At 35.7% G+C, this 20189-nt stretch overlaps 2 protein-coding genes across 2 annotated transcripts in view; both read right to left on the reverse strand.

The window, feature by feature from the left end:
• Nucleotides 1-1267: 1267 nt before the first annotated feature.
• On the reverse strand, nucleotides 1268-2034 carry LOC123677694 (protein archease-like). The gene is made up of 3 exons (XM_045614373.1): nucleotides 1864-2034; nucleotides 1782-1806; nucleotides 1268-1725 (listed from the first exon to the last, which is right to left on the reverse strand). Exons 1-3 carry the CDS (start codon nucleotides 1913-1915, stop codon nucleotides 1329-1331), a joined length of 474 nt encoding a protein of 157 aa, XP_045470329.1. The 5' UTR covers nucleotides 1916-2034; the 3' UTR covers nucleotides 1268-1328.
• Nucleotides 2035-2923: 889 nt separating this feature from the next.
• The window catches only part of LOC123677705, a 163951-nt gene continuing 146685 nt past the window's right edge, over nucleotides 2924-20189 (reverse strand). The window contains exon 3 of the mRNA XM_045614388.1: nucleotides 2924-9424. Within this exon, the coding sequence (XP_045470344.1) occupies nucleotides 9084-9424 (341 nt within the window). The 3' untranslated portion in view covers nucleotides 2924-9083. The remainder of the gene's footprint in view (nucleotides 9425-20189) is intronic.

Here is a 20189-nt window from a genome sequence, read left to right on the forward strand (position 1 = left end):
AACACGTTCCCCCATTTTCTTCCCCTCTTATGGATCCGCGCTAGGACCTTATTAGGGACACATTATAGGTAGGTAAACAGGTAGCTAACTACGGTACGAAACATAAGAAAGTGCTTCTCTAAGTCATTTTAATTCTAAAAACTATCCAGTTGTTTTTCACAAAAACGAAGATATGATGATATGAAGAAAATACAAGAGACCAAAAAGTTGTATTTGTAGTAGCTCAATCTTAAAAATTTAAAAAACTAGAAAAGTATTTTTTTCCTCAATATTATTGGCTGTTGTACCGACTGAGACGCCACTGGACCTAATAATTTCAATCTACTTAGAGCTAAATAAGAGCCTCATTGCTTCAAATAACTTCACCAAGTTTCAACCGAATTGGTTTGAGAGTATTCCCCATAATTCATGAATACTTACGGTTTTTTTAAACTTCAACCTCAGTATAGTTCCTATACTGTGCTTCAACGCCCTGTATCTCGGAAACGAAGCAACTCCGGACTTCGTAAGACCTTTTTTTCTTGAAACGACGTAACGAATCACCCTGTTTATGTGGTCTCTAAGGGCGCAGGAATTATTGAGCGTTCAAAAGTTCTTGACTTCTTCTTGCTTTTTCCATTTATTTTTTTGATTTTCTATTTGAAGTTTCTGAAGACTATATCAATACAAAACTATGCACGAAGCTTTAAACTGTTATTCCATATACATGGTGTCTCAAGTTATCAGGCATTTCTAGAGAACTGAACCTATTTGAATTCAGAAAAATTAGATTTAAGATATTTTTCAATATGCTCCACTAAGCCAGAATAAACAAAAAAAAATTTTTTTCTTCGTATATTATTGAATACTGATAGATTGATCTATTTTTTGTATGCGGTCCTAAATCGAGGGAATACTTTATCAAATAAAATAAAACGAATATTAACAAAAATTATTTCCAAGTTTTTATAATTCGATCTGTGATCACTAGAAATGCAAAACAATTGTTAATATTAAAATTTGTGGGAATAATTTTGTTTTATTTCACTTGGTGGATTAATCTGTGAAAGAGTGCTCAACAGAATGTTATTCAAATGTATGATGTCATGAATCTAAAAACTAAATTTATTGATATCGAGAATAGCTGAATCCACAATTCCAACATATGGTGGATGCGCTATGCGAGGAATTTAAGTTAGTTTAATCTTATTAACAATAGTAGTCGAAATAAAAATGTTTGGAAATCTCTTTGAACAATGGGAAAAAAGTTGAAATAATACTTCAGTTCATGTGACCATTCAGATTAAAATATTTTACTTAATATGTAAAAAACAGGAAAAACATCAGAGTTAAATGTCGATGATAACAAATATTTGAAAATCATTTTTATCAGGATCATTAATGATTTGCATTGCAGAATATGTGATAGCTTTTACTTCTGTTCCTTGGGGGTGCTTTCCAATCTGAAATTCTTCACCGTAACATTTACATTTGATTCTCATATCTTCTCCTTCAATTATAAATTGTGTAATTTCAATTTTTTTACATATCAAATATGGTTCACAACTAAATAAAAACAATAATTCATCCAAAAATTTGTACAATAAACTTTCCAAGTCATGTCCATCTGCTTCAATCTCGACACACTGTTTAATTTCGACGGAAGGAAGCTCAGTCATGTAACCATACATGGCCATTCCACATTGCTCGAATGTTTCTTTCAAGGAGTTACCCCAGGAATGAATCCTAAAAATGTATTACGTTAATCATTTATACAATCCTACAGTAACAATGTTTCTTACTGTACATCAGCTGTATGATCTAGGTCTGAAAACAGAATAGGTTAGTCCATATAAATCGAGGTATGTCAATAAGTTAACTCACATTCATATTTACAAGGAGGGATTTCTAGTTCCGCTTCGGTAAAGGTTTCCATGTTTATTTATGAAAAAAACGTAGTAGTGGATATATTTGTTCTTATTTTTCCACTGATTTCATGTTGTGAAATTTGAGGTTATGTGAAAACAACTATAACATAACCTAAGATGCATAGAATCCCTGGTGTCTGTACCATAGATAAATACCATAGACCCTAATATCATACACCAAATACCATAGACCTAATATTATATGATATTAGCACAGATTAGTCTGTGATATTAGGTCTATTATAAATACAAACGTTGGACCCCTTATCTATGGTGTGTACTGATTCGATTTTGTTTTAGAATTTTTGAGATATCCACCTGTTGCTTTGGTGTTCTGCTTCACCAGAGATCTGTAAGGTGGCGCTCTTCAAAAATAATGTTCGAATTCCCGCAACTGCCTGGCGCTGTTTAAAAATGAAATACTGATTTTAGACTTCACAAACTTACACAATAAATTACAATTCAGTTCCTATCGAATTTTTAATGAAATGAATGGAATATAATGACAGAGTATAGAAGATTGTTATTAGCATAGAATATAAAATATTATTGTTACTCAAACAGTGAACTGAAGAGTTCACTGTACTCAAAGGTCACGAAAGCCGAGAATCGAGAGAAATGTCGAATATAAACGATGTATGCGCCATCTGAAACAGACGCGATCCCTCGAATGCAAGTAGGTATAAATAAGAAAAATCTCCCGTTTTCTCTGAAAGTTTCACCGGTATAAGTATACACACCAGGTTTTCTATGCATCTTAACATAACCTAACCGCCGTAATAAACTCTTTCGTTAAGTTTTCTAAGGCATCTCCACAGTATAGGAACTATCGAGTTCCTATACTGTGGCATCTCATAGAGGTGCCGTCATTATTTGAAAGTTTTGACATTGGATTTTTTTGGCCCCATATGGAATTGGGATTCTCTGAAGAGATTGTTAAATCACTAAATTACTAAGAGAAATCACCCCAAATGGCCTTTATTGTCAACTGTATCTATAAACAACATCAAACAATACTAGTTTGAATTTTTTATTTTATCGTTTTCAATATTTATAATACTTTTCACTAATAAAAAAAATCAACCTGAAAAACAATGTTCAGTGTCTTATATATTACTCTTATTTTAATTTCTTCAACTTTGAACTTAATCACTATACACACAACGTTTCCACAAAAATTCATCGATGGAAGGATAAATTCAGCTATATTTCAGTTTGTCTCAAATTGTTCGAGCAACACAAACTTATTTACACTTCCAACGAAAACACCTTACTGACAAATTTCTGACTCGTTTCTAGCGAAAATTTCACGGAGAATTTCCATTGGTGCCCCATTCTCAAAGGTGACACTTAGAATTTATCACAAGCAACTGCTTTACACCTAAATAAATAATGTTGAGTTTCACTCGAGCTCCACTCAACAAAACACGTATATTCGCTATTATTATAAAAAAGTATATCTAAACATTGATCAATAAGTGCAAAGTTTGAGAGGTAACATACGAGTTACCTATCAATGAGGTATAAGGTTACAATTATTTGATCGTTATCAGATATAACACAGAAAATTATTTAGAAAAAATGGAACGCAATTGGAGCATAGTAGGCATAGGCTGTTCATGTATTGTGGAACCTGAATCATCTTTAAAATTGGCTACTTTTTAAAGTATCGGCACAAATTTGTTTATTGAGGATACGGTTTATTGCAGTTTCACTATTTCAATAAAATCCATGCACAGCAAATCTCACCACATGCTGAGGCTAATGATTAACATTGTTTTGATCTTCTAACTCTATGATATTGGTTGGTAGAAGATGGCACACCTGCTTCGATTTTAGAAGTAGTCATTTGTCATTATGTACCTAATGTCAGTTATATTTGAGCACCAGGTGAAATTTGCTGCGGTTCTCCAATATATGAACAGACATTGAATTTCATTACTCATTACTATATCTATATCCCAGATAATTTGTTATATTTATCTCTAATCTAGTAGCAGTTGCTCATGAGTTCTTAGTTAGTTATACATTCAAATTACATAAAACCACCTTATATAAAATACTGATATGAGTTAGATTGTTGTTAATAAACGTTTCGAAATATAAAACGATGGGGCACATAGGACATCAACACATAATTTTACACAAAACATACATCCATATGATATATACAGATGAATGACGTCATATAAAATCTGGAGTTACCAGTTAAAACCTTAGGTCTGAGGTTCTTAAAATTCCTTAATATTTACACTAGTAACAACAATTGGTTTTTACAAAATTCATTCAGTCATTTTTCGCAAAATTTTTAAATATCTTTCATACACATACATAGACGAGTAACTGCTTAAGTTTATACCAACTTCTGAAATAATTAAGCAATTACTATACCTATCTATATATCTAGGCAACTATTTATATTTGTGCAAATTTATTTCCTTTAGAGTTTCGTCTCATTTTATACATAACTTCTAGTATTTTATATTACTATTCATTATGTATATTATATGAAAAATTCATTAAATGAACAAAAATATATTTAACTATTTCTTGAATATAAGTAACAACAACAACGCTAGCCCTAGCAACAATAAGTATATAATATATATTTTTAACATCAACAATAATACAACAATGCAAAGCAGAGAAAATTATCCAAAATATCAAGCAAAAATGGTTCTCAAATTCATTATTATTGCGATTTGTTTTCCTGCGTCCTTTATTTCTCTCATTTTAATTAAGTCAAATGAGATTTATCAAATGAAAAAATTAGATTTATCGTTGAAAAAAATTGAAACCAAATGCAAAAATCTCAGATACTATACAAAAGGCTGCCTACTATTATATAATTAATAGCCAGGTAGCTGAAAGTTCATCGGGTAAATACAAAATACAATGAAAAATTAATAATTTGAAATTAATAATTAGAGAGTTTGATTACATAATGGTAACGGCAAAATTTTGGAGTACCTTCAATAGTTCTGTTGAAAACCATAAATTCGAGTAATTTTCATAGATATTCGTGAGCGTTATTTGAACCTAATAAAACATCCTGTGGAATAGATCGTAAAAATTGAGCATAGAAAAAAACACAATCGAACAGCTTAAAAAAAACAGTACATATCAACATGCTCCATTTAACCTACGTTTAATCTACAATATTTTATTATTATCATTTTTCATTTTAAAATCATATTCATAATCTCTCTTGCATTGTTGAAGGCAACTCTCATTATTGAGCTATTAAACTAAAAAGAACACATGACTATTATATAATGAAAATACCGAAAGTGGATAGAAACGAGTCAGATATTCGAACCGTAGAATGTTTGGAAACTTCCTGGCAAGTCTTCTGCGACTGAGGCCACTAGCTTTACAATACTGTCAAATTAATTTCCCATAGGGTACAGATCACAAAGGATATCTTACAAAATTCCGTACAATTGACATTCAAATGTGAAAATAAAAACGTAATACAAAGAACACTTCTTGTATACTTTTGTTTCTCTGATCCTATATCTGATTTATACTGAACTGAAACGCTATAAATCTATAAATCTCTAAAATATATCAGAACATTCAAAATTTACAATTGGGTAGATACAAGTATTTTTGATGGAAACGTTTGATAAGTTTATACAGTTTGAACATCCCAACTGAAATATGCTTAGATACATCGGGATCATTTATACCTATAATATTGAAAAGGTAGACATGTTAATTACATCGATAGTGAAATATTTATAAAGTTTACATTCATCCTGACTATATTGCGTTTTAAGGCTCAGCTCTTAGATGCTATAAGCTTCTGTCACTTCAGGTATACCATGACAACTTCGATGACAACAATAAGAAAAAGAATATAAATCTATAGTCAATGTAATATCATGACATTTCTGATGGTGACAGAAGTAAAATTAGTTGTTTTATTTAAAATTTGAAACTCGATTTCCCAAACTACTAAATTCGATCGCTATTCTTCTACGTTGGCATCTCAAATGTTACAGGCATATTGGAGTATTGATCAAACAAGATGTCTGCGATTTTGGCCAAATTATTAGGAACTTGAAATATTTGATTTAGTAGTTTGGGAACAGGGACGATTGTTGATTGTGGATCTGAGCTGTTTTGATATAAGGCTCTGTCTCATATTACCACAAAACGGGCACCTTATCTAAGCATATGACTGTTCGGCTGAGTATGTATAAGACCTCTAACGAACACAACTAGTAACATGAGACCACTAGCGACATCTTCGCTTTTGCGAACGAATCTAAATTTACTACGCAAAAGTCGTCTCACTTATATACGATATTTTGTATTATATTATATTTTGATTTCTCTGTACTAAAACATACTCACACAAACAGTGGACAGTGTCAACTAAACATTTTTTTTATTTATCGAATTTCTAAATATAAAAATGAATTTTGGAATTCATCTGTTCTTACCTGTAGCTAGAATAGTTTTAGTATTCGCTACTGAAAAATGTTAATCAAATATTCGTCTACTTAATAGACATCATATCCTATTCTCTCGAAAAAGGTTCCAATGAAATGTTAGTTTTCACCACGTTTTTGAACTAATTGCTTTGATGTACGATACCCTGATTAAAATTATAGCTACAAAATCTTAGAATTCGTCAAATCACTTCAAGTGCTTCAGAGAAATTAGGTACACCAGACAGGAAGATATTTTTTTTTTATCTCAACATCAAACGAACCAAACAATATCAATGTTTCCATTGAAGGGAAGAACCAAAATAAATACATGAATGGAGGGATAGATGTACAACTGTTAGGTAACTGAACTCTGTGTTCTCATATCATACATTGAACTTTTAGCATACACAAGGATGACATTGTAGCAAAAAAGGTCTCTTTTGGTTCGAGTCACGTCTCTCGAAAAATTACAACAAAGTTTTGATGCCAAAATTTCCTGAGACAGTTTGAAATTTAAATATTTTGTCCACAAAAACGTCTACAACTTTTTTTACATACTACTGTGCCAATGTTCTTACTCTTTGCGTCTTACGTTGCGAAACACAGTGATTGGCCTTCATATGCTCACAGTATTGGAACTTCCATTTAAAACTTACAATTACAATTGTTTGAACCGTTTCAATATGAATATGCACTTATGCGGTCAATAAAAATATCAACAAAATGGTTATGGAATCAGTATTTATTTTTTCTGTATTGTCAACATTGTTTTTAGACAGAGAATTTCTATGATGCATTATTGAAATTCATTCAAATGTCACTATCTGTCAAAAATTTCAAATTTTGTCATAGACCGAGTGATGTTGAAATTGCAATTCCTCATTTATTTATTCAGTGAGGTAGTGAAAAACCAAGTGGACATGAAACGAATTTTAAATGGCCATCCTCTCAATATATTTTCGTCAATTCTGGAAATCGAAAGGTATTGATATCTATTAAATCTGAAAATCTGTGGTGAAATTATTCTTCAGCTCGCCCTAGATTTGGAATTTCCCAACATTTCATTCGAAAAATAATTAATTTCTGCTATTGCCATCCTATGATATTTTATTACATCTCATAAAATCTCCCTTGGATTGCCGTTGAAGTTCTATTGATGTCTATAATAAGTTTGCTATTGAGAAGTCGCTTTATATCCCGATAATATGTTTTTCCGATGACTTTTCTAGGCTTTTCGTGGAGGAAATAACTTCGAAATGAATCGAAAACTGCCTTGTTTTGACAATACTAACAATACAGACATTTCTGCGGAAAAATTTTCAAGTTCGTGACGTAGCAGATCAGAAATATATATCTTTAAACGATATATTTGTGAATTTCAGGTAAAACAAAGTGAAAATCATTGATATTTCAATTGACAACGATATATTTTCGACTAGACTTGCAGTCGTTTACAAATCTATGTGCTTTAGGATATAACCCTTCTAAAAATCCACAACCTACTCTATGAGCATCGCATCTCTATGAATAATAAATATTAGGTCCTTTGAATATCAAAGGTATTTCAATTGTACATATTTGGTCGTTAAACCAAACTCCTTTTATCATATATATATTACATATAATATAGATATCTTATAACAAAATATTTTCAATCTCATCCGTTCAGATCAAGCTGCCGAAATAAGGAACCTAGGCCTGCTTGTGTCCTATTTGGGGCTGTGACGCGTTGACCTTGAAACGCAAAACTGGTGGACAGGGTAATTCGATGCATTTAATAGAAAAACTCGATCCAAAAAAAAAACAAATGACTTAGCCATATCGGACATTAGGTTACAAATGAGATAATCTAGGAGCTCAAAGAATGTTTCAGTGTATGTTGAAGAATATATGTGTCCCACAAGGGGTGCGTTTGATTGAGCTTGACAGGTGACATCAATTTGCTGTCATATTTGATATTCTTGTTATGTTGGCATCCGTGAACATAATATATTAGTATAGTGTACTCATCTCAGCAGTGTAATGACGTCTTAAAATGTCTTCCAGAATCGAAGACTGGATTTAATCCAAGTTCTACCATAAATTCAACATCAGCAAATGTTGTCTCTTCGAATTTTGAGTTAGATTTTGAAAAACCGTATAATTTGGATGTTATTGCATATTGTTATATTATTCGAGTTACTAAACCAAATCAATTTTGAAAGAACAAACTAAAAATGTTAAATTCGAAAGTGTAGGGTGAGCAAAAATCTCAGGTGTGTGAATGCTTCAAGTACTAGTAGTGACAAGAAGTTTTTGGTTGGTACCAAAATATCACTAGGTGTGACGTCATTTCATACTTCAAGAGAATAGACTATAGTAATAGTTCTCGCACATTCACACAGTTTTTGTTTGAAGGTGTTAGTCTAGTTTTTTTTCGGCAAACGGAGTATCGCTCATACCATGGCTTACTGACTACGTAAGAAAACAGTCACCAAATGACAGATATTCAGGGATGCCAACGCAGCTCCTAGACAATATCCACGTGTTAATAACGAATTAAAGAAGGGAATTAAGTGGTGTGGATACAAGGACCCTTAATAAGTGAACAAGACCCCTTCATTGTACACGATTGGACAAAATCTATCAGATCAAGAGTCGTTGCATTTTTATAGATTTTATTCTGTGGATGCGAGGCGCATAGAGCGGCAGGGTGTCGTCGGTAAGAACACAAATCGTCTAAATTCCCCTAATTCTATGAGCACGATCTGCACGCGTTTTTCGTCCAAGTAAGCGTTGTCCTTACACTTATCGCGCACATAACTAACAAACATTTTAAAAGGTCTTTGATTTGGTTTGGCGCATGCGCGACAATCCACGCGGTCCATATTAAAACACTGGTACGGCGGTGAGTCCTGGTCGCGATCGACGTTTCTTCTTTTTCCTCTTTGCCGGGCCGGCCTGGGCAGTGTTCACACAATTCCATTGTTCCGCCTCCTCCCCTTCCTGGCGAACCGCAATGGGTGTAGCAGCAGTCTTCTTCTCCGACGTGGGAGGACCTCAGCTTCTGTCGGCCCGTCAATGGTATCTTCAGATCTGAAACAGTTCGATCGTTCAAATAGGGCACCAATGAGAAGCATTTCTGAGTATAATTAGAAAATTATGGGTTCCAAGATCGGACCCTGTGGAACCCCTTTAACAACCGGGTGATGAACCAGTGATTGTTGAAATATGGATAAAATGGAAACGCATGATCTGCCTTTTAAGATGATTTGTATTAGGTGTACAACTTTGCTTCTGCCGTTTTGCAATAGATGGCTGTAGCGGTAAGTGGTAGTCGAAATAAATATATCGTAGATGTCATACAATAAGCTTAGCTATTCGTAAACATAACGCCATCGAAAAATTATTCGATTTGTGTCTGCATCATGAAGTTATTCTCTCGATTAAAGATGTCAGCTGACGAAATTCGCGTCATTTGCGAGAGGTTTTCATTTTCTACCTTAATTTGAAGAAATCTGAGACTGTGGCTTATCGAATGCTCTCAAATATCTATGGTGAGGACGCTATTAGTGAAAGAACGTGCCGAGAGTGGTTTCAACGCTTCAAGAACGGTGATTTTGTCGTCGAAGACCAGCATAGCGGTGAAAGAGAGAAGGCTTTCGAAGATGCAGAATCGGAGGCATTACTTGATCAAGACTGAAGTCAAACGCAACAAGAAATGGCAGGATCATTAAGAATGTCGCAACAAGCCCTTTAAAACACCTGAAAGTCATGGGAATGATTCAGAAACAAGGAAATTGGGTGCCGAGTTGAAGCCGAGAGATGTTGAACAGCGTTTTTTTGCTTCTGAACAGCTGCTTTCGCGACAAAGACGGATGGGATTTTGCATCGAATTGTGACGGGAGACGAGAAATGGGTTGATTATGATAATCCCAAGCACAGAAAATCATGGGGATATCCAGACCATTCTTGTACGTCGACGGTAAAACCGGATATTCACAGTTCCAAGGCCAAGCTCAGTATTTGGTGGGACCAGCTCGGCATAGTGTATCATGAGTTTCTTAAGCCGACTGAAACAATCACAGGCGATCGTACTCGAACGCAATCGATGCGTTTGAGCCGAGTATTGAAAGACAAATGGCCACAATACAACGAAAGACATGATAACGTGATTTTACAGCATGACAATGCTCGACCCCATGTTGCGAAAGTGGTCAAGACATACTCGGAACGTTGAAATGGGAAGTCCTACCCTACCCGCCGTATTATCCAGACGTTGCTCACTCGGACTATCATTTGTTTCGATCAATGGCACAAGGCCTGGCTGACCAGCACTTCCGGTCTTATGAAGAAGTAAAAATTTGGATCGATTCGTAGATTGCTTCAAAAGATGACCAGTTTTTTCAATGCGGGATTCGTACGCTGTCTAAAAAATGGGAGAAAGTAGTAGCCAGCGATGGACAATACTTTGAATTATGAAAATATAACCAGTTTTTCAATAAAGCCTCGAATTTCGGAGAAAAAACAGCGGAAGCAAAAGTGTACAGTGCATCTCATTTTGGGTGAGACTGCCAGGTTTCTCGCTTGTTATTTAAGATAGAGCCTTGCGGTTTTCACGTTCACCCTGTATCTCTTGAACGGAAACAGTTATGCAAAATCTGATTACACCAACTTGAGTTTCACGAAAAAGTAGGACAGGAACGTGAAAACCGCAAGGCTCTATCTTAAATAACAAGCGAGAAACCTGGCTGTCTCACCCAAAATGGGATGCACTGTACATGGAGTAGATCAAAAAGTCGGCAGAAGGCGATTATACGATTTGAAATGATTATAATGATCACAATAATGAATAGCGATTTGTTTTTTGTTTATACGAGAAAAATTCTAATAAAAGTAGTGCTACTCCAGAAACAAATCAAACATAACAATTAATACCAATAAAAGTTCGACATAAAGAGTGCATGGAAACTGACACTAATGACATATATTCAGAAATGCCAACCGAAATTCAGTTGATACAGTAACTAGCAGACGTTTGATCTAGGAACGCGCCCCAAGCATCTCCTTAGCGACCTTCAGCGAAGAATCACTTAGTGATCTCCTCTAGCCTCTAGTGGATTCCCACCAACCGCGATTCCAGAGAGATAAACAGCATATGTGGAAGGAGATCTTGAATTAGGAAAAATTTGATGGCGAAGTAGCAGGCAATTATGTGAAGTGTGCGTCCAATTCTGCGTTGAGCCACACTTGACCCTATTTCTTGGAGGAGCGAGCTGCATCCAGATTATCTGGAAGCATCTTCCTTCTAATTATCAGTGTGGGGTTCGCTGACAAACCTATTCGATAACAAGGTTAAATTTGTCGCTTGGGCTCTAACCTGGAATCGATACGCGGCTGGGAGGTGGAATGGGATTGAATTTTTTCTACTAATAGGGGTGAAGAAAATGATAATGATAATATAAAATATCAAATTCTAAATTATGGGTAAAGTTTTTACAATCTTACATGAACTACGCCATAAAAACGCTTTTCCATATGGGCCACACGCTTTCAAAACCCTAGATTTGAAAAAAATATTTATGCGATTATATTGAAGTTTGATGTTGATTCCTTCAGATAAATCGTGACGTGAAAAGATTTTCTCTCTTCAGTATCGTAATGAGTTAATTACAGTTCTAAAAACAGTGCTGTAATGAACTCATTACAGCATCGTTTTCAGTTATATTTTTCGTTTTGTAGTTGTCTCTACTTACTTCCAATCCTATCAAATTTCAACAAACGTCAATAATTGTCAATATAATATAATTTGGATATAGTGAAATGATTCGTAACTTTATTCGCAATTTCTCTTAATTCTGGTGGTGTTAAATCGATATCGTCAGACATAATTCACGAATTCAATGCGTATTTGTGAATTATTTCAAAATTCGAAACGTACGATTCATATTCAAATTCCGTAACAGTCACACCAACTGCCAAGATACAATACAAAAGTCACTAGGATGTATAATTTGAATTTTTCATTGAATTTCGACAATATTTCACAAAACTTGACTGAAATAGAGAATAGATCGTCTAATACTCGTTGCAGAAGGCAATTCCAACTCTTGCGTTCGAAAACTCGCTCCTTCGTCGCTCGTTTTCGAATTTCGCATTCGTGTTGGAATAGGAGCCCATTCTGCAACTTGTCTTAGAATATACTATTGTGGTCACATCATTAATGCTACTATGTTATTCTACTGTGTTATAATTGGATTAATCTTTTCCTCAACTTGTTATGTACTAGCAACAACTATGTCATCAACTATGATGAAATGATCGTTGCATCGAAGTGCACGATTATTAGATGAACTTGGAAATGTTCTGCCTGAAGATCAACTAGTAATAACAATGATGACGTCTGTCTCCTTACCGGCTTTGAAAGTAACTGGTGGAATAGATTTAATCGCAAAATATTCATCTTGCTCCACATAATTTTGTCGAACATCATCGTCGAAATTATTGAAAACCTCCTCAGTTTCTCTATAACTTTAGAATCCTTTGCCGGTGTTTGATCAAATTCTCTTAAAGGGCTCTTAATAACTCCCCAAACCATTTCTGTTGATGAGATGTGGAAGATGCAAACAACTTCTAGCAATAAGAGCGATCAAATCGCCACGCGGCATCACGTGGGTAATGAAAGTGACGGTTACTAGCATTCTGAGATTTATTCCAACGCGAACAGGTAAGACAATAAATTCCCTAATTAATTTCTGGAAAACCCTTGTAGGGGATATTCTGGGATACTTCAAGAAAAAATCGGTCACACATCGAACTAAAACCGAGTAAAAATTCTTTTTTCATTAATCCCCATATGGTCACTGGTCTATGCGAATCATAAGAAAGATAATTTATAAATTATAGATGTGCGTAACTGCAGCCAAAGATGGTAACTAAATCGGCACTCCGTGGAACGTGGACTATTTTGCCAATAGAAACAACCAAATCGACATATTCTGTTTCCAGAGACGATCACTTGGACAACCCATTTATTAGGTGTGCAACTTTGCTTCCGCCGTTTTGCAATAGATGGCTGTAGCAGTAAGTGCTAGCTTTGGTATTTATAAACATAACGCTATCGAAATATTAGTCGATTTGTGTCTGCATCATAAAGTTATTCCCGATTAAACATGTCAGCTTACGAGCCAAATTCTCGTCATTTGCGGCCGGATTTAATTTTCTGCTTCAATATTAAGAAATCTGCGGCTGAGGCTCATCGAATGGTATCATAAAGCTATGATAAGGCGGCCATTAGTGAAAAAACGTGTCGATAGTGGTTTCAAGGATTCAAGTAAGGTGATTTTGACGTCGGAGTTCAGCATGGTGGTGGAAGAGAGAAGGTTTTCGAAGATGCAGAATTTGAGGCATTACTCGATCAAGACTAGTGTCAAATGCAACAAGAATTGGCAAGATCTTTAGAAGTGACGCAACAAGCCATGTCAAAACACCTGAAACTTATGTCAATGATTCAGAAACGAGGAAATTCGGTGCCGTACGAGTTGAAGCCGAGAGATGTTGAACGGCGTTTCTTTACTTGTGAACAACTGCTTGCAAGGCAAAGACTTAAGGGATTCCTACATCGCCTTGTAACTGGAGACAAAAAATGGGTTCATCAAACGTAGAAAATCATGCAGATATCCCGGCCATACTTCCACGTCGACGGCCAAACCGAATATTCACGGTTCCAAGGTCATGCCTAAGTATTTGGTGGGACCAGCTCGGTGTAGTCTATTATGAATCGCAATACAACGAGAGACATGATAAGTGATTGTACAGCATGACAATGCTCAACCCATGTTGCGAAAGTAGTCAAGACATACTTGGAAACGTCGAAATGGGAAGTCCTACCCCACCCACCGTATTTTCCAGAAGTTGCTCTCTCAGACTATCACTAGTTTCGATCAATGATACACGGCCTGGCTGACCAGCACTGCCGGTCTTATGAAGAAGTAAAAAATTGGATCGATTCGTGGATCGCTTCAAAAGATGACCAGTTTTTCCAACGCGGGATTCGTACGCTGTCCGACAGATGGGATGAAGTAGTGGCCAGCGATAGACAATACATTGAATCATAAATGTATAACCAGTTTTTTACAATAAAGCCTCGAATTCGGAGAAAAAAAAACAGCGGAAGCAAAGTTGTACGCCAAAGGACTAACATCTAGCTCAAGCATTGACGGACTCATTCCTAGAGAGTACAGAAAGTTCGAAAGTTGTATCTTGAGCAATGATACGAAATATATCAGAGTATTAGGAATATTCCTAGTCAGGACCTGGCGACGAGTCACGTGTGCCGCTCGATCGTAACGTTGCCGGTGCGATTCGCTCCCATTCAAAGATTTTAATTACGGCCAGATTCACGCGGCCAACGTAGTTTATGGACGCTCGTCGATCGAGATGAAGAGGATTAGTCTTGATTTCGATTGACAAACATCCCGCGGGCACGTTAAACGCCGAAAACCCGATGAAAATATGTTCGTTGCACTCGGAAAGAGTCAAATCGATTTTGATAACGATGTCGACGTATAGTTGCGAAATGGCGAATGCGCCAGCGAATATTTCAGGTTACTGCTTCGCTGATTTCGATGAAACATGTTACCGTGACGTCTGAACCAGAGAATAGTATTTTGTTTTATTAGGTGTAGAAGAATGATGAATGTTTGGCATAGAGTAATAAACATAGATAGAGGGAAATTACGCAATTTTTACGTGGCCCCAATATGCTTTCAAATTCACAATTTTAGGTGTACAATTTTGGAAAAGATGGCTGTAGCGGTGAGTGGTGTTAAAAATGAATAGATCATAGATGTCCTAAAATAAGGTTAGGTATTTATGAACATAACGCCATCGAAATATAAGTTTATTTGTGTCTGCATCATTAAGTTATTCTCGATTAAGCATGTCAGCTTAAAAGTCAAATTCTCATCATTTGCGGGAGGTTTCAATTTTCTGCTTTAATATGAAGACATCTGCGGCTGAGACTCATCGAATGCTCTAAAATACATATGGTGAGGCCGTTATTAGTGAAAGAACGTGCCGAGAGTGGTTTCAACGCTTCGAAAACGGTGATTTTGACGTCGAAGACCAGCATGGCGTTGGAAGGGAGAAGGTTTTCGAAGATGCAGAATTGGAGGCATTACTTGATCAAGACTCGTGTCAAACGCAACAAGAATTGGCAGGATCATTGGGAGTGACGCAACAAGCCATTTCAAAACGCCTGTAATTCATGGGAATGATACAGAAACAAGGAAATTGAGTGCTGTACGAGTTGAAGCCGAGAGATGTTGAACGGCGTTTGTTTGCTTGTGAACATCTGCTTGTAAGGCAAAGACGAAAGGTATTTCTGCTTCGAGTTGTGACTGGAGACGAAAAATTGATTCATAACGATAATCCCAAGTTCAGAAAATCATGGGTATATCCTGGTCATGTTTTCTCGTCGTCGGCCAAACCGAATATTCACGGTTCCAAGGTCATGCTGAGTGGGACCAGCTCGGCGTAGTGTATTATGAGTTCATAAAACCGACTGAAACAATCACAGAAGATCTTTATCGAACGCAATTGATGCATTTGAGCTGAGATTCACGGGGTAATTCAGATGGGTTTATTACGATAATCCCAAGCGCAGAAAATCATGGGGATATCCCGGCCATGCTTTCACCTCGACGGCCAAAAATCGAAAAAACACAATGCAAAGTAATATTATGTTAGCAAAAAGAATTCGTGCAGGTGCAGCACTCATGATTCCTATTGAAATATTACTTATCAACGTGTTTTTCCGATTACTCTCGGAAAAATTACATGCCCTTATGATATTATAATTGGCACTGTTAGGCCCAGCTGCGACGTCTCCGAAATCAGCGAATTTAGTCGGGTGTAATTCCTTCTCGCGAAGGCGGGACGCCTGTCGCCGGTAAGCATCGGGACGCTGGCTTTCGCTTCATTACACTCGGACCCTAATCGTTTTGTGTTTTCGCCCGGCTGGCTTTTTGTGAATGGATAAGGGGGGCCATTGTCGACCCGACTTCTAGGATGGGGATTATCCGCGAGGTCTTGACTGGTTGGACGACGGCCGGGTGGTATTTATACAGGGTGTTTCATATTTTTCTGCCAAAAGTGTAGCAAAATGTGTGGGGAAAGGATACCGCGCACTTTATTAGAAAAAGTGTTTTCCTGTCAAATAGGCTGAATTTTTTATATATTATAGTCATTCCGAACAAAAAGTTTTCTATAGGCTGGATTTGACGATATATACCTCTGAAAAATCACATCTGTTCTCAACTGTAAAAAAATACAAAATATTATCAGCAGTATTATCCCTAGGACATTGATAATAGGCGACATAATTTTATGACAATCGAAAGCTTGTTACTCGGTACCAGCCCTCAGCTTTCGACTTCAGACAGTTACCAAGATACGAGATTGACAAAATTGTCATAAAATTATGAGGCATTTCTCAATGCCCCAGGGATATTCGGTGGAAAATTTTTTGATAAAAAAATTTATGACTTTAAATCAATTTAACTAAACATAAGATTCGTTGCTGTTCTCTATTATAGATGATCTATTACCATTGCATTGTGGGCATCTCGGGCTGATTGAAATACTATATTGTTGAACAGGTCAATCATAATGTTATGGTCCTTATAGTACTTTTTTGCGAGAGTTCGCAGAAAGCGTTTCACATTGTCTTCACCGTTGCTTCTTTATATTTGGTCCCGTCTTTCTTCCTCATATTGACTGCCCGATCTTTTAGTATCAACGTCAATTCTTCTTAGATCCTATGTTCATTCAATTCATATTTTCGTTCGCATCAAAAATCCATAAATATTCTCCAAATATATTTGTGATTGTATGTTGTATTTCTGTGATTTTTGTTTATTAATGCAATTATAGGTACTTTGTTATACTTTGAACATACCTCAGAGTTATAAACATAGATAGAGGGAGCATATGTCATTTTCAGTGAGCAAATTTTGTCGCCAATATGAACTATCAAATTTGGCAAGAAGTGCGCGGAAATGAAAACATATCAGTGATACCATATTTCACTCAATTCGCGAGTTTCTCTCCAAAGAACGGACTTCTTATGTCCCATAATGAATCAAAGTTTCATAGTAACTCAAAATATCTTGAAAAGAATACCTAAATATATCAGAAATTCAGAAAACAAACTTCAAGCGCGCCAAACGACTTGAAACAACCGATGACACTAGGAGAGCAAATGTTGTTAAACCTTGGATTTCAACAGGTAGATACAAAAAATAATAAATATTTTGCTTATTATAAATCCGACAGTAAGAAAAAATATCAGATTCCTAATATTCAAATTTGCATATTTAATCGGGAATCACTCAAATAAATATATTTCATTCAATATAATATACATTCATAACGATATAGTAAAATTGGGGATTTGTAAATATATCACAATCTGACAACGTAATCTAACCATGTTGGGGACATATAAAATTGAGTATACTTCCTCTAACTATGTTTATTACTCCATGGAACATACGCATCGAAAATCGTGACGTTTTGAAATGTATTTGGAACGAAGTTGTCAAACTCAATCGTGTTGTCATAGTGATCGATAATTGCACTCTGAATGCAATTATTAGTGTAATAATGACATGATTGGTTGAAATTGTTTTATATGACACAAAATGAAAAAATTTGATTGGTTGTTAGAACTGTCAAAAAATTGTCATTGTAACATCAACCGACATTCTGCAACTTGACACATCGCTTGATTTTTCTGACATTCTGACAACCAGTTGTCGGTGTTGATTTCATGGTAAAACTTAATCCACATTCCAATACGAAAAACTAATACAAAAGAATGAACTACCTGTAGAAATGTAAAAACGGTAGTGACGTTACTGGGTGACGTAAAGGGGTTGGTGGTGAACAGGCGGGAACCAATCGATAGTCCGGGCCTGGGGCGGGATTGACTTGTTGTAATCTCGGATTCATCCGGCAACTGGGTGAGAGGATAACGTAGGGGCGAATTCACGAAAAAATAGACGGGAAATTTTCGACACAAAATGGCGAATGCGCCGATTGCAGTCTGTTACTGTAACGGTTATGCTCGCAATAGAAAAGAACAGAACACAAGATTTTATCGAAGCACTACAAGTCATTATGTTACCAATAAATCTAGTTGAAGATAATATTTTCTTTTGACTTTAAAGCCATTTGTTAGAAAATTGGATATATCATCTCATTCCCTCTCTTCCTTCTTCTCTGAAGCTTACTTTGAGCAGAATCATTTTGTGTATGAATGAGTATGCGAAAGGGTCTGATTCCTTTTGCGATTCGCCACTAAACTTCAAAACCAGCGCATCCACCATACAACATAACCATTGAATTTTATTACTGTTCCACGTATCCGTCTCCTAACGTTTTCCGATACGACTCCCACAAAAGAAGGAGTTCCCAAAAGTAGGCGAATTCACCTAAAAATGTAGAAGAGAAGAGATCTGGGAAAACAAGTAGGTTTGAGTGGGATCTATGTCTGGATAGTCGACATCTCGTTGGAAGGTGAACTGTGCTGAACGGAAGGAATTTCTGTTGTAAATGTGCAGATGAACAGACGCTCGAGTTCTTGAGTGCGCTTTGTTCGAAATTTTATTATTCTCCCGTGAACTTTGAGCAAGCGCATCCACCTTTTCGAAAAGCTGTTGGATTTTATTACACTTTTACGAATTCGTCAACATTCTTCGATAACGACTTGCAACAAAAAAATTCTCTAAGTTGGCGAATCCTCCTGAAAAAATGGCAATCCCTAAAATGAGAGGAGGAATGAAAGGTTCCAACAGCAAAACCTTTGAAGTCTAACTGCCCTTTCTCCTAAAAATCTCAATCACTTCATCTCAGAAAATATGCTTATCGATGAAATTTTGTGTGTATATAAAAAAACCGACGCATTCACCATTTAGCAATTCATATGAAATTTATTTTTCTTGTATGAATTCATCTTTGAACTGTTGATTTTTGTTTTGTTTTGAATTTAATTTTTAGATGCTTTACTTATGTTTATCCACATTCATAAATTTATTCATTTCATAAGAATTTGAACTAATCATAATATATTTTTCAGTGCGGAATTTTATAAATCTTTTGTAGCAGTGAAATGATTGTTTTGGCAGTTTGGCGATGACATTTTCATTCGTTTTTTGACGTAATGTTATAAATGATAGTCAACTTTGAGATATGCGTACACACCATTCGATTGAATTTTTTTCTTCTTCTATACTCCTGTTTATCAGAATTCAAGAAAATATTGATTTAAATCTTCCAGTATAAAATGAACCATCTCCAAAATTTATTTTATGAGCACTAAAACAATATGGGGTAAACTTTGAAACAGGTGCATCCACCATTCACAAAAGCCGTTGAATATCATCCTTCAATTTGAACTCCAACACGTTCCAATAACGACTTCCAAAAAAGGAGTTCTCAAAGCGAATCCATCTGAAAAACTCCAAGCACGAAAAAGGAGAAGAAATGGAACATTCCAACGTCAACACAACACAAATTTTATTAAAGTTAAATTGCTTGAATCTTAACCGAACCTTAGAAACCATACTTAGATTACGATAGAAATTTGTGTGTACATAAAGAGAAGCGTTTAATCAAACATTCAGATATAACGTCAGCTATATTCATTCCTTTGAGACCGTTCAGAAGTATAGTATAATTATTTTAGCAGTGGCATGATGTAGGGAAGCCATATCCGAAATGCAAACCGTATTCACTTTGGAAACTTGCTCAAAACTGGTCAATTTATGAAGTCTGTATTGTCAATCGATCGCGAAGC

Source organism: Harmonia axyridis, chromosome 4 (genome assembly GCF_914767665.1).
Source record: "Harmonia axyridis chromosome 4, icHarAxyr1.1, whole genome shotgun sequence".
NCBI lineage: Eukaryota > Metazoa > Arthropoda > Insecta > Coleoptera > Coccinellidae > Harmonia > Harmonia axyridis.

Excerpts from the sequence above, each read along its gene's own strand:
- LOC123677694 (XM_045614373.1), bottom strand. The coding sequence starts at position 1,915 with ATGGAAACCTTTACCGAAGCGGAACTAGAAATCCCTCCTTGTAAATAT. Across the intron at positions 1,807-1,863 it reads CCCTCCTTGTAAATATGAAT|ACCTAGATCATACAGCTGAT; the intron begins GTGAGTTAACTT and ends TTCTGTTTTCAG. Across the intron at positions 1,726-1,781 it reads GATCATACAGCTGATGTACA|GATTCATTCCTGGGGTAACT; the intron begins GTAAGAAACATT and ends ATACATTTTTAG.